This window comes from Saccopteryx leptura, chromosome 3, assembly GCF_036850995.1.
Source record: "Saccopteryx leptura isolate mSacLep1 chromosome 3, mSacLep1_pri_phased_curated, whole genome shotgun sequence".
In the NCBI taxonomy this organism is placed as follows: Eukaryota; Metazoa; Chordata; class Mammalia; order Chiroptera; family Emballonuridae; genus Saccopteryx; species Saccopteryx leptura.
Window position 1 is genome coordinate 125,939,397 of NC_089505.1, and position 15,008 is coordinate 125,954,404.

The window sequence follows — 15,008 nt, forward strand, 5'->3', positions numbered from 1 at the left end:
TGAAGGAGTTAATACAGTTCAAGTGCTTGGAATAACTCCGAGTACAGAGGAAGCGTGACATCGGTGTTAGTGACAATGACCCTGGGGTGATGATGATCCTCATGTCTTGGGTTTATTTTGCATATCAACTGAAATGACGAAGGTGAAGAAAAGTCACAGAGTTATAGTGCCAGAAGGGACATTAAATATCATCCAAATAACCTCCCTCATTTTACAAGTGGGAAAATCAAGACTCCGAGATGAGGAGTAACTGGTCCAATGTCACATTTAAGGGCAGGGTCCAGGTCTCCTGATTCCAAGACCAAAGTTCTGTCCTCTGCATTGCATCAGAGAAAGCAACACCTCTATAGGGCTGACTCTGGAGGGTCCTCTTATGTAGTCCTTGGATATGTTGCTAATTAATGAGCTTTTCTAGAATCATGAGCTGCATCTGAAATGGAGGGAAAACTTGGGAGGGACGCTCCTCCCTCCTCCACTGACTTTTGAGATGGCACATTAGTGTAGGGACAAACTGTGGATTTCAGGCCAGGGTCGGGAGAAAAGATTTTCAGAAATCACCACTTAGTTCCATGTCATTGTTTCAGCTAAAAACCAAACATTGTGCAGTGTCCACAAACAAGCTAGAATCATGAGCTAATTCATCCTGTTTGTTTCTAGTGTCAGAGGGTTTTGTCGTATTTTGTTGTATTTTTTTTTCTTTGCTTGTCTAATTAAGCAGCTTCCCTCCAGGAGTGGTTTCACATCTGCTTTTTGGTAAAAACTAAGGTTTCACTCCCAGGAAAATATAAGGTTGGGATTGAAACATCTGAGTTTAGGTTTCCCCATTTTTTCAGGGTCAGGACCTCTTAGATTTATTCTGCTTTGCATCACATTTCCCAGTTGGACTATTCAGGAGTGAGAAAAGAAAGAATTTCTAGGAGGCAGATGTCAGCTTCAAACAAGGAAAACTTTCAGATGATGAGAGCTGCCCTAAGACAGTGTAAACAATGAGCTCCGGTCCCTGCCTAGAATGTGTGCTTTAGGAAGAGAATTGGTTGTGAGGCCTGACAGCTACTTGTCAGAGACACGGATTGGAATTAACTAGTCAGACTAGGTCAAATTTGGGATTCTACCAACTCCAAATTTTTCAGATTTGTGGAGTTTAAGAACCAGTGACCAATTCCATCGAGTTCCCACAGTTAATAACCAATCGGAAAACAGCAAAATCAGAAATTCATGACCTGTTTCTTTATCTTGCCTGTGTTTCCCTTTCTCTTTCTCCTGGTCTTTCTTGAGCTACCTAGCTTGCTCTTTCATAAAGCAAGAACCTTTGACATTTTACAGGGAATAATCTTTTTCTTTTAAGTGTGTTTCTGACTCAGCCTTTGCTTCTTCAGCATCATTAGAGAGCTCTCTGGATATTAGCTCTGGCCTGTCACCACAGCAACTGCCCAAGCCCTGTGGGCATCCGTGGTAACAGACATAGGGCTTTGAGAGCTGAAGCTTGACTTGCAATGTAAGGAGGCTCCACAGGGGAGCCTGATATCAAACAAGCATGTTGTATATGGGGAGGTTTCCTTCACTAGGATTAGCTGTGCATGTGGGCCTTACTTTACACAGTTGGCCAGGCCCTGAAAAGTGTATGTGTGTCACCTGGGGTGTTGAACATACAATACAACGTACAGATGACGTGTTGTAGAATTGTACACCTAAAACCTGTATAATTTTGTTAACCAGTGTCACCCTAATAATTTCAATTAAAAAAAAGTATATGTACATAGGTGGGATGTAAAACTGAGACTCATGGACATAGGTAAAAGTGAAGTGGATGCCAGGGAGAGGGAGATGGGGGAGAGGGGAGTAAAGAGGGACAAATATACAGTGATGGAAAATGATTTGACTTTGGATGATGGACACACAACACAATCAACAGTTCAAATGATAGAGATGTTCACCTGAAACCTATGTACTCTTATTGATCAATGTCACCCATTAAATTTAATTTTTAAATAAAATAGAAGTGTATGAGTGTCAAATATTGATGAGGAAATCTTATTCTAAAGGTAGAAAATAGTTTGCTTTCCAAGTCCCTGTGGTGAATCCCCTTTGTAAAATGGAGTCTTCACCCACTTTGTAAAGTGAATCTCTACCCACATTGCAACCTGGCTATAGTCTAATGCTGAGTGTAAGTGCGGCCATCTGCAGAGAACCCCTGGGGCATGCTTCCACCTCCACTGCAGGCAAAGAACAGCAGCAACACAGCTGGCTGGGGGCTGGGTGTGGACAGTGTGTAACAAGGGAAGCAGAGTAGATGTGGGACCACAAGGAGGGGCGATCAGGAGAGTGGGCCTTGCCTAGCATGAGCAGTTCTGCTGCAGCAGTGGCGGGGTGTCTGAGAGACGGGTGTTCTTGGAGGCACCCAGCACAGAAGGGTCTGTGTCCAGCGAGTCAGACATCTTGTCACAAATGGCATCCACCAGGCACTCGAAGGCCTGCCTCACGTTGATATTCTCTTTGGCGCTGGCTTCAAAGAAGTCAAACCCTGAGGAGAGGAAAGAGATCCAGATAAGAATGTTTCCCTTCCCTATCATGCTCCCCTGGCCAGAACACTCTGGATGAAGACAGCCAGTGCTCAGGGCTGAAGCAAGGAGGGCTAACTCCATGGGCAGAGAATTCTGCTTCAGGAGACGAATGATATATGGAGTAGGAGTGACTTACACGCTCCTTTAGAATGCGACAGATCCTGGCTTTAACACCGACCAGCTGTATAACCTCCAGAAAGTCACCTGTTCTCTTCATGAACCAGTGCCCTAGCTTATAAATAGGGATGATTTTACTCATCTCATAGAATTAATTCAAGGACTCAATAAGATAATGAATGTAAAGTATATAGCGCTGTGCCTGATACAGGGGGAAGTCATTAGATGTATTTTCTAATAGAGTGAATATTTCAATATGTGTGCACAGTACTTTAGAGTTTCCAAAGCATTTAACATATCCATTATTTCATTTCATCTTCATGTCACACCAAGGGGAAAGAGGATCCAGGTAGACTCTCTCCATTTCACTAATGCAAACATTGTGGCTTAGAGAATAAGCTGACTTGCCCAAGATAAGTAGAAGTACCAGTATGAGAAGCCCAGGCTTTGGCTTATTTATTTATTTATTTATTTTCATTTTAAAGAGGAGAGGGAGAGACAGAGAGAGAGAAAGGGGGTGGGACGAGCTGGAAGCATCAACTCCCATATGTGCCTTGACCAGGCAAGCCCAGGGTTTTGAACCGGTGACCTCAGCATTTCCAGGTCAACGCTTTATCCACTGCGCCACCACAGGTCAGGCTACTTTGGCTTTTTTGACCTGAGCTTTTCCTCCTCTTTGCCCTGCCTCCCACTCACCCTAGCCTTGCCAGCACTAGTCTAGGCTCTGGGAGGCACCCCAACATCCACACTAAATAAGCAAAGCTCCGTTGCCCTTTCCATCTACAGACGCAATGGCTTATCTCCACTCAATGGGGTTTCTCCTTCCTGAATTCCCCTGGCTTCCCCCATATCTCTCTCTCCCCAACAAACCCTCAAAAAAGGCCCAGAAAAAACTGCTCTTAAAGCACAAGACAGGCCCTGGCCGGTTGGCTCAGCAGTAGAGCGTCGGCCTGGTGTGTGGGGGACCCGGGTTCGATTCCCGGCCAGGGCACATAGGAGAAGCGCCCATTTGCTTCTCCACTCCCCCCTTCCTCTCTGTCTCTCTCTTGCCCTCCCGCAGCCAAGGCTCCATTGGAGCAAAGATGGCCCAGGCACTGGAGATAGCTCCTTGGCCTCTGCCCCAGGCGCTAGAGTGGCTCTGGTCTCGGCAGAGCGACGCCCCGGAAGGGCAGAGCATCGCTCCCTGGTGGGCAGAGCATCGCTCCCTGGTGGGCAGAGCATCGTCCCTGGTGGGTGTGCTGGGTGGATCCCGGTTGGGCGCATGCGGGAGACTGTCTGACTGTCTCTCCCCATTTCCAGCTTCAGAAAAAAAAAAAAAAAAAAAAAAAAAAAAGCAAAAAAAGAAAAAAAAAAAAGCACAAGACATTCTTGTCTCTTTTTGTACCTTGAGATACAATCCTAAGCAACACGTCCCGTGACAATGAACAGAACTTGATTGTAGGAGACACAAGAAAGGCCCTCTTGATTCAGACAAAGTGGCTATTTTCCAAGCGAGGAATTTTGGCCAGGTTGGTGGCAGCCTGAGAAGCATAAGCCACTTTTTCCATCACTTCCCTGTCCTAGCCTACTCCTTCCTCTTTTGTTTGTCTACCTCTTTCCCATCCTTCCCTTATTTCTCCTCAAATGCTTCTTTCTTCCCTTACTTTCATTTTAGCTCTTCCTTCCCCAGGCACTCTCCTTGGGAACTCTAATATTTATTGAGCACCAACTATATGCCAGATCTGCTAGGGTCTTTACAAATATTTTCTTACTTGATCCTCATAGCAGCCTATTAGAGAATATAGTCTTCTCCAATTTATAAATGAGAAAACAAAGGTTCTAAGAGATTATAAGTCCCACAATGTCACATGACTATATTAGTGGAAATTGGGTTTAGCTCTGTGTTTGGCTGGCTCCCAAAACCACATACAACCCAGTCTCCTACTTCTTCCTCTTTCTTCCTTTCATTTACCTTTTTTTTCCTGGTCATATCTTTTTCTTCCTTTATAAGTATCTTTGGCCTCCTTTGCTTTTATCTGATTACCACAGTGTCTGAATTGGGGCAAGTCACTTCATCTTTCTGAATCACTTAACCTCTCTGAGTCTCAGACTCCCCATCTGTCAAATAGGAGATATAACAGTGTCTTCCTGCTGAGAGCGGCTGGGAGGATTGAGTGAGGTGATGGATAAATTGCTGTACAAAAGTTGCCTGTTATAACAAAAGTTTCTTTCTGCTCTTCTTTCATCTGCTTCTCTCATCTCCTTTTTCATCTTCTCCAACAAGGGAGGGGGATCTCTTTCCTCCTCCCTCCTTCTCCTTATTATCCCACAGTGCACAAAGAGGCTGAAGCCCCCAGGTACAAACAAGGCTCCTCTTCTCCCATCCATCCCGCTTGAAGGCACTCACAACCCCTGCCAGCCCACCTCCAGTTGACAGCTTCTCTTGTGGCCCATTTCTCGACCTGAGAAAGGCAAGCTGCAGAAGAGCCAGCTAATTGCGGCATGTGATGAAGAGGGAAGCGACTGTTGTCTCATTATACTGGCTGTAGAAACCTAGTCAGCTTCAGAGACCCTCCAGCATGTAGCTTTTCCTTACTGTATATCATAAAAATGGACTCTCTGGCCTTCGACTGGCTTATTACAAGTGATAGTTAGGAGAAATGGCGGTGGTGTTGCTTCCCTAGGAAATGGGCAAAACAGATAAAGAAGTAAATAGGCTTAAACCATCCATTTAGATGAACATGAGGACACAGGTCAAGGCCAGGGGCATAAACGCCTTCTGAGGAATGGGCACAGAGGACAGGATATGCCACATTGAGCAGGAGGACAGTGGGAAGAGGCCCAGAAGTCAGGTCACCTGGGTTTGAATATAGTCTTGGTCAGCCATCAACTGTGTGACGGTAGGCAAGTTGCCTAATCTCTCTCAGCCTTCATCCGTAGAAGAGGGTAAATATTACGTACCTCACAGAGTGTAATGAGAACTAAATGAACAAAAGCACCATATGTGAAGTGATTGGCATGTGTAATACATGGCAATTCTCTCTTCCTTATACTCCCAATTCACTCCAGCTTCCTTGCCCCTGCATTATCTCCTAGGACCTTTGGGGAAACCTCATTTCCTCATCATTTGTTGTCAATCAATTAACCAAGTCTTTATTCATTCATTCATTCATTCATTCATTCATTCATTTTAGAGAAACAAAGAGAGGAAGGGGGAGAGATAAGGGGAGTAGAGAGAGAGAGAGAGAGAAAGAACCATTCATTTGCTGTTCCACCGAATGGTGCGGTCATTGGCCACTTCTGTTATGTATGTGCCCTGACGAGGGATCAAACCTGCAGCCTTGGTGTTTTGTCACAATGCTCTAACTGACTGAGCAAACCAGCCAGGGCCAAACTGGGTCTTTACTGAACACTGACTTTCTACTAGGTCTGTGCTAAGGGCCAGGGACAAAGGGAGACCAAATCCAATTGTGGAGGAAAGACACACTAATCAGAGTGTTAATCCCTCATGTGTCCTTAACAGTTCACAGGTACAATTTTTTTTTTCTCTCTCTCTCTTTTTTTTTTTTGTATTTTTCTGAAGCTAGAAACGGGGAGAGACAGTCAGACAGACTCCCGCATGCGCCCGACCGGGATCCACCCGGCACGCCCACCAGGGGGCGACGCTCTGCCCACCAGGAGGCGATGCTCTGCCCCTCCGGGGCGTAGCTCTGCTGACCAGAGCCACTCTAGCACCTGGGGCAGAGGCCAAGGAGCCATCCCCAGCGCCCGGGCCATCTTTGCTCCAATGGAGCCTAGGCTGCGGGAGGGGAAGAGAGAGACAGAGAGGAAGGAGGGGGGGGTGGAGAAGCAAATGGGCGCTTCTCCTATGTGCCCTGGCCGGAAATCGAACCCGGGTCCCCCGCACGCCAGGCCGACGCTCTACCGCTGAGCCAACCGGCCAGGGCCACAGGTACAATTTTAAAGCAACCTTTTGAGGGGGCTGGGGTAAGACAAGGGTTATCATTAATAATTTACACATGGGGAAACTGAGGCTTAGTGATGGGGCATAAACCAGGGCTCTATCCCTTATGCCTCCTTATCTCACTCTCAGTTGGAACAGTGACAAAACACACTATACATTTCTAACTCAGGCAGAACAAAAAAGAGGCTGTGTAGGAATGCAGTGGAGGGGTGGAGGGAGAGAGTAGCAGGGAAGGAGAGTGTGAGGAAGGTTCCAGGAGGTAGTGGGGATGGGAGACTTTAGGGCTAATACTGAGCAAAACTCTTCACTTAACTAATTTCTTATTCTTTAAAAAAATTTTTTTTCCTCTTCGTATTTTTCCAAAGTTAGAATCAGGGAGGCAGTCAGACAGACTCCTGCATGCACCTGACCAGGATCCACCTGGCATGCCCACCAGGGGGCGATGCTCTTCCCATCTGGAGCCTCACTCTGTTGCGGTTGGAGCCATTCTAGCACCCGAGGCAGAGGCCATGGAGCCATCCTCAGCGCCCGGGCCAACTTTGCTCCAATGGAGCCTTGGCTGCAGGAGGGGAAGAGACAGAGAGGAAGGAGAAGGGGAGGGGTGGAGAAGCAGATGGGTGCTTCTCCTGTGTGCCCTGACTGGGAATTGAACCCGGGACTTCCACATGCCGGGCTGACGCTCTACCGCTGAGCCAACCGGCCAGGGCCTAATTTTTCAGGACTCAGCTTAAATAGGGCCTCTTCATTGTCCTCTGTACTTCCCTCTGCCATAGCACATGTTGCCCTGCATGGAGAAGTTCATTTGATAAGGAACTCCTGAACAGGGACCATGTCATTCATCTGAGCCTCTGCACCAGCCAGAGAAGGTGCTTGGTGAATACTGGCTGAATGAATAGATGAATGAAGGGGGTGAGAATGAGCATGGAGGGTGCGGGTGAGGGGATGTGGACAGTGGGAGTCATAAGAACTCAGCTCAATGAGCATGGCAGATCCTGTGCTGGGTACTCGGCACACTGTTTCTACCGTTGAGGAAACCCCTAGTCTAGTGTGGGAGTGACATAGTGACAATATTATAGTGATAAATGCTGGAATAGTGGGAAGCCAGGGGGTTGTCAGGGCACAAAGGAGGTACCCAAATGAGCCTGGGGGCCGGGGAAGGCTTCTTGGAGAAGCTGATTCCTAAGAAGATATCAGCTAGATAAAGACATGATTGTGTGTGTGTGTGTGTGCACATGCATGTGAGCACAGCACACCACACAGAAAAAGTATGAGCACAGATAATGGGGCAATAAACAGCGTTGGTATATGCTAGAATGATCATAGCCATTTGTTATCATTACAGTAGAAGGCTCAAAGTGGTGAGAGATGAGGTAGTAGGTGGCCAAACATACAGAGCTCATCATATGTCATGCCAAGGACATGTCTCCACTGTTATCTCTCAAAGGTACCCAAGGTTTGAGAACTCTAATTCAAGTAACCAGCTCATGGGCCTAAACCAGCTCTTTTCCAAGCAGAACAACTCCAAACACACTCCCACCTAATTACTGTCAGTCCCCTGGAAGGTTCTTCATTAGTAGGCCCAGGTGATAACCTTTTCCTCAGCTTCATTAGAAAACCTCAGGAGCCGAGAATCTAGTGAGGTCACAATGATGACAACCAATTAATCAGACTAGCCCCCAGTGCTTTCCTCCCTTTAATTGGCTTCAGAATAATTGGATTTCTGCTGTCTTTAATAGGTCCCAATTCTTAACTAAGTCTGATATGATTCCCTCCACCCCAAAATGATTGTGTTTACCCATCCAGTCCAAAGGCAGCTATTGCAGACCCACATAACCACAGACTGGGTCTATACTGCCTGCTCCTGAATTTGACTTTGGAATTCTATTCAGAAACTTGCAACCTACTAAAGTCACTCTCCCTCCACATCTCCTGCCCCAGAACATTTCTCCCTTGCTTATACAGTATATTCAAATCCCTTCTCCATCCTGCTCTGATACCTCTTCGTCTCCATCATGTGTCAATCTTCAACTCACAGCCCTCTGGTCACTGATAATTTTGGCAAGAGACTTGCTGTCTTTCTTTCTACCCAGGGCTGTTTTCATTCTCAGGAACTTTGGATTTCAAGTGGACAATCCATCCAATACCCTGGCCTCTTAATTTCTTTTTTTTTTTTAATTCATTTTAAAGAGGAGAGAGAAAGGGAGAGAGAGAGACAGAGAGGGAGAGAGAGAGGAGAGAGAGACAGAGAGAGAAGGTGGGGAGGAGCTGGAAGCATCAACTCCCATATGTGCCTTGACCAGGCAAGCCCAGGGTTTCGAACTGGCGACCTTCAGCATTTCCAGGTTGACGCTTTATCCACTGCACCACCACAGGCCAGGCCCTCTTAATTTCTTGATCATCTCATTTCAGCAATCTGTTCTCCCATTTTGTTTCAGCTATATGCCTGTTCTCATAACCTGAACTACTTTGACTTGGATTTGTGTCACCAGAACTAAGAGAGGTCTAATTAATGCAATACCCTGTCACATTTGCTTAACACCCATGATCCTGCACGGTGTGGCCTCTGTCTACTTCTCCAGCCGCCTCTTCCTGGCTCACACCATGTTCCAGAAACATCAACATTTTCTTCTTCTTTTTTTTTTTTTTGGTATTTTTCCGAAGTTAAAAGAGGGGAGACAGTCAGACAGATTCCCACATGGCCTGCAACAGAGCCACGCCCCAGATGGGCAGAGCATCGCCCCCTAGTGGGCATGCCAGGTGGATCCCGGTCAGGGGGCGATGCTCTGCCCATCTGGGGCGTGGCTCCATTGCAGGCCAGAGCCATTCTAGCGCCTGAGGCGAAGGCCAGGAGCCATCCTCAGCGCTTGGGCCAACTTTGCTCCAATGGAGCCTTAGCTGTGAGAGGAAAAGAGAAAGATAGAGAGGAAGGGGAGGGGGTAGGGTGGAGAAGCAGATGGGTGCTTCTCTTGTGTGCCCTGACTGGGAATCAAACCCGGGACTTCCACACGCTGGGCCGATGCTCCACCACTGAGCCAATCGGCCAGGGCCCATCAACATTTTCTTATGTGATGCCTTTGCTCAGGCTATTACTCTCTAGCTCAGGGGTCGGGAACCTATGTCTCGTGAGCCAGATATGGCTCTTTTGATGGCTGCATCTGGCTCGCAGACAAATCTTTAATAAAAAAATAATAATGTTAAAAATATAAAACATTCTCATGTATTACAATCCATTCATTTCCTACTGCTCATGTTCATGGTTGAGGGTGGCTACAGCCAATCACAGCTGTCCTCCGGGACAACACCAAATTTTTATTGGATAATGCATAACGTACACGGGTCGTTATATGGCTCTCACGGAATTACATTTAAAAATATGTGGCATTCATGGCTCTCTCAGCCAAAAAGGTTCTCGACCCCTGCTCTAGCTCCTACTCCTAATTATCTTTACGATTCACCAGTGGAATCACGGATTCCAGAGAACCTTCCTCTTCTCCTCCCACCCAACCTTTCTGAGTCGGAGTGCACACTGGACCTCTCCCCTGTGATACCGTGGTGCCTTACCCAGTTGTTTCAGTTACCAATAGGAAAATGGGAACTATTTTTAATATTTAATCCAGAGAGAACTGATTATATAGGTGACAGAAGAACTAAGAGGCAATATAGAATAGTGAGAAAACCCAGAAAATATCAACAGCAAAAAAACACAAAACTGTTACTGGGAACAAAGGAAGCTAGGACCACAGGGGAGGGGAAAGGGTGGAGAAGCAGATGGGAGCTTCTCCTGTGTGCCCTGACTGGGAATCAAACCCAGGACTTCCACATGCCGGGCATCTCCTGACTGGACTTCCACACTCCTGCATCTCCCTACTTCAACATCAGATTTGATTGTGTGACTTGTTTGACCTATGGATGTGGCCATTCCAAGTTTCACCAAAAGCTTTAAGAAGAGCCTTTGTGTGGTTTAGCCATCCCAGATTGGATCCCAGACTAAGCAGCTGGAATGACTTGCAGTGGCATGTAACTTAAGTGAGGGAAAAAAAAAAGAAAAGAAACTTTATTATCTAAGCTTCTGACTCAGGTTTTGTATTACCACAACATAATCTAAAGAAATTAACACTAACATTGTGACTGAGGATGGAAATTTGAAGAAATACTATGGCAGACTTTTGAGAAAACACCACTGGATGATAAAATGGGAACCTTAGGATTTTAAGTCTAAAGGCTGAGTTTGAGTAGTACGGGGCCTGCCGCCTGCTACTTGTATGGCTCAGAGAAGTTACATAATATTTAAGTGGAAAAAATAAAGACCCAGAAGTGTGGTATAGCTTTTTGTGTGCAAGAAAACACAAGTGGTGTGGACTCAGCTTTTTCACCAGTATAACAGAGCTGATGATAATGCCGCCTTCTGCATGAATTAAGACTCTTGTTATGACAAGTGATAAAATTCTGAATCAAACTAGCTTTAATTAAAAAAAAATTATTAGCTCATGTATTAGGGAAGTCCACTAGACCCAGGACTCAAGTGCACTCTCTAGTTCTCAGCTTTGTTCATCCCTTCAGCCTCCTCCTATAGCCAAACTCTGCATAGGGAATAAGATAGATGATGGCATCTCTAAGATTTATATTTTCCCAACCCTGCAAAAAGAGCCTCTCTCTCCCAGACACCTTATATGAATCTCAGGGAGGAATATGATTGAGTCACATGCCTATTCCAATGGCTATGGGAGGAAAGTCTTATAACATACACCCCACCATAACTGTTTAAAATAGGGGTTTCCGGCCTGACCTGTGGTGGCGCAGTGGATAAAACGTCGACCTGGAAATGCTGAGGTCGCCGGTTCAAAACCCTGGGCTTGCCTGGTCAAGGCACATATGGGAGTTGATACTTCCAGCTCCTCCCCCCTGTCTCTCTCTCTCCCTCTCTCTCTCCTCTCTAAAATGAATAAATAAAAAAAATTTAAAATAGGGGTTTCCTTAAGGAAGGTATGGTGTGGGGAAATAAAACTAATGTAAGTTACCAGTGCTATGAAGAAAGTGAAAAAGAGAGACCTAATTTTAATTTTTTTTAATTTTTTTTTTTTTTTTTCCATTTTTCTGAAGCTGGAAACAGGGAGAGACAGTCAGACAGACTCCCGCATGCGCCCGACCGGGATCCACCCGGCATGCCCACCAGGGGCGACACTCTGCCCACCAGGGGGCGATGCTCTGCCCCTCCTGGGCGTCGCCATATTGCGACCAGAGCCACTCTAGCGCCTGAGGCAGAGGCCACAGAGCCATCCCCAGCGCCCGGGCCATCCTTGCTCCAATGGAGCCTCGGCTGCGGGAGGAGAAGAGAGAGACAGAGAGGAAAGCGCGGCGGAGGGGTGGAGAAGCAAATGGGCGCTTCTCCTATGTGCCCTGGCCGGGAATCGAACCTGGGTCCTCCACACGCTAGGCCGACGCTCTACCGCTGAGCCAACCGGCCAGGGCAGACCTAATTTTAGACTGGAGAGTCAAGATCTTCTGTGAAAAGTAACACTTAAGCTGAGAGCTAAAGGATGAGAAAAAGTTAGCCAGGCAAAGGGTAGGTATGCGGGGCAAAGGGTATAGAAGTGGAGGGAGAGAGTTCCATAAAATGAATAGGCCTAATGTGGGATAGAGCTTGACAACAGTAATGACAGTGAAAGAAGGCCATGTTACAGGGACTAAACAATCAAGGGGAAAATCGTGTGAGATAAGAGTGAAGAGGTAGCCTGACCAGGCAGTGGCGCAGTGGATAGAGCATTGGCCTGGGACACTGAGGACCCAGGTTCAAAACCCCAAAGTCACTGGCTTCAGCAAAGACTTATCCGGCTTGAGCGCGGGCTCATAGACATGACCCTGTGGTCATTGGCTTGAGCGCAGGGTCACTGGCTTGGCTGTAATCCCTTGGTCAAGGCACATATGAGAAAGCAATCAATGAACAACTAAAGTGCTGCAATGAAGAATCGATGCTTCTCATCTGTCTCCCTTCCTGTTTGTCGTTCCTATCTGTCCTTCTCTGTCTCTCTTGCTAAACAAAACAAAACAAAACAAAACAAAACAAAAAATTAACTCACCTTTTTAGAACTTAGTCTTGTTTCACTCACTCTAAGGGTTAGACATGCAAATTTTATACTTTTCTAACACATATCAAAATATATATAAAATCATCTTGCATACTTCCAGTGTCATAGGTCTCTCTTTCTTTGGGAAATACTTCTCTAGACTCACACAGTCCCGTGATTGATGGTTCCCTGAGCACAAAGTGCTGTTCCTTGCCTTTGCCAGTGTTATTCCCCGTTTAGAATGTCTTGTCTCTCTTCCTCACTTGGCTGCTCCTACTTGTCCTCAAGACTCAGCTTGGGCATCATGTTCTCTGACCCCACTAAATTAGGTGCCTCTTCTGTGCTCCTACAACCCCCTCTTATCACCACATTGATCACTTGAGGTATCATTGTTTCTGTCCTTCACAAACCAGGGAATGTATCCAATTTCACTACACAATACCTGGCAAACAGGTACTCAGGAAGTCTTAATTGGATTGAAGTAAAATGAAGTAGCCAAATACTTAACTAATAAAAATTTAATCAAAACATATTTTTGCAGGCCCTGGCCGGTTGGCTCAGTGGTAGAGCGTCGGCCTGGCGTGCAGAAGTCCTGGGTTTGATTCCCAGCCAGGGCACACAGGAGGGGCGCCCATCTGCTTCTCCACCCCTCCCCCTCTCCTTCCTTTCTGTCTCTCTCTTCCCCTCCCGCAGCCGAGGCTCCATTGGAGCAAAGATGGCCCGGGCGCTGGGGATGGCTCCTTGGCCTTTGCCCCAGGCGCTGGAGTGGCTCTGGTCCCAACACAGCGACACCCCGGAGGGGCAGAGCGTTGCCCCCTGGTGGGCGTGCCGGGTGGATCCCGGTCGGGCGCATGCGGGAGTCTGTCTGACTGTCTCTCCCCGTTTCCAGCTTCAGAAAAATACAAATAACAAAAAAAAACAAAACAAAAAAAACCCCCATATTTTTGCAGTATCTACTTAGTGCCAGGCCATATGCTAGGCAGTTTGGGTACAAAGATAAACAAGACTCTTTTGCTGTCCTCATGGAGCTTTTGGGAGATAGACAAGAAAACAAGTGCACCCGTGTGATGGGCATTGTGACTGATGCCTGTACGGCACACTTTGAGGGGGGACACAAAGAAAAGAGCTCTGGGCAGCCAGGAAAGGCTTCACAGGAGGTAAGAAGCTTGAGCTGTCTTGAAAGCTGAGTGGGGGTTTCATTGGATGAATGCAGGTAGGGAACGAGACACAGAAGAGAGGATTCCAAACAGATGGGGCACAGCTGGTCCAGGGAGAGGACTGAGTGTTTCCCTGGGGACAGCAGGTTGAAGACATAAAGAGATAGCCTGAGATCACCTAGGTTTGGGCTGCAACATATGCTTACTGCTCTGTGAACCACAGATAGGTGGAGGCACTTTCTAGACCCTGAGAATCTCTGTGATGGTATGAGAACAGCACAACCCAAGATGACCCAACCTCCCTATTTATTATTTACCTAAAGTTTGCTCATTTCTATCATCCCAGAACACCCTGGGGAATAGGGGCGGGACAAAGAAGTATAGGACTCTTCCCCCAACATACACATACTCGTACTACATGTTATACCAATACACACAATACACAAGACACAGAATACAAATATATATATATATATACAACTCACTTGTCTACTATACAGTTTACTCACCTACCAGTCCAAATATCTGTACTCCAGAAATTGTCAGAGTATAACTTGAAACTCCCTACTTCTGAAAAGTTCCAACACCTACGTTGTGAGAACTACTTAGGGAGACTGACTAAAAGCTAAGCAGTATATCCATTCTTCTAGAGAAGTATTTCTCTAAGTTGATCTTACATTGAACCCCAATATAGAAAAGAAAAGAAAAAGCTGCTATCAAAGCAAGTGTAGGCTGAAGTCCTGCTGTGGCCACTGAGCACACTTAAGGCACTGCGTCTCAATGGAGCACAAGAATCAAGATGCTTCAACCTCGGGAAAAGTCAGAGCATTACTGAGCTACATACTTAAAGCCACATTGTTTCATGCCTTCATACAGTAACTTGTTGTGAAATGTGTTTTGGTGAGGAAGTATCTGTTCACATTGAGAGAAAGTGTAAGACATAATCTACAATGTTCAGTGTTACAGTTATCATCAGGTTGTTTAAGTTCATTGTTACATGCCATATAGAGCAGGGGTTGGGAACCTATGGCTTGTGAGCCAGATGTAGCTTTTTGATGGCTGCATCTGGCTTGCAGACAAATCTTTAATAAAAATAATAATAACGTTAAAAATATAAAACATTCTCATGTATTACAAGCCATTCGTTTCCTACCGCTCATGTTCA

General features: G+C 46.3%; 1 protein-coding gene across 1 annotated transcript in view; it reads right to left on the minus strand.

Annotated features, from left to right (window-relative positions):
• Positions 1-761: 761 nt before the first annotated feature.
• The window catches only part of RAB3B (RAB3B, member RAS oncogene family), a 69,767-nt gene continuing 55,520 nt past the window's right edge, over positions 762-15,008 (minus strand). Inside the window, exon 5 of the mRNA XM_066376256.1 lies at positions 762-2,521. Within this exon, the coding sequence (XP_066232353.1) occupies positions 2,334-2,521 (188 nt within the window). The 3' untranslated portion in view covers positions 762-2,333. The remainder of the gene's footprint in view (positions 2,522-15,008) is intronic.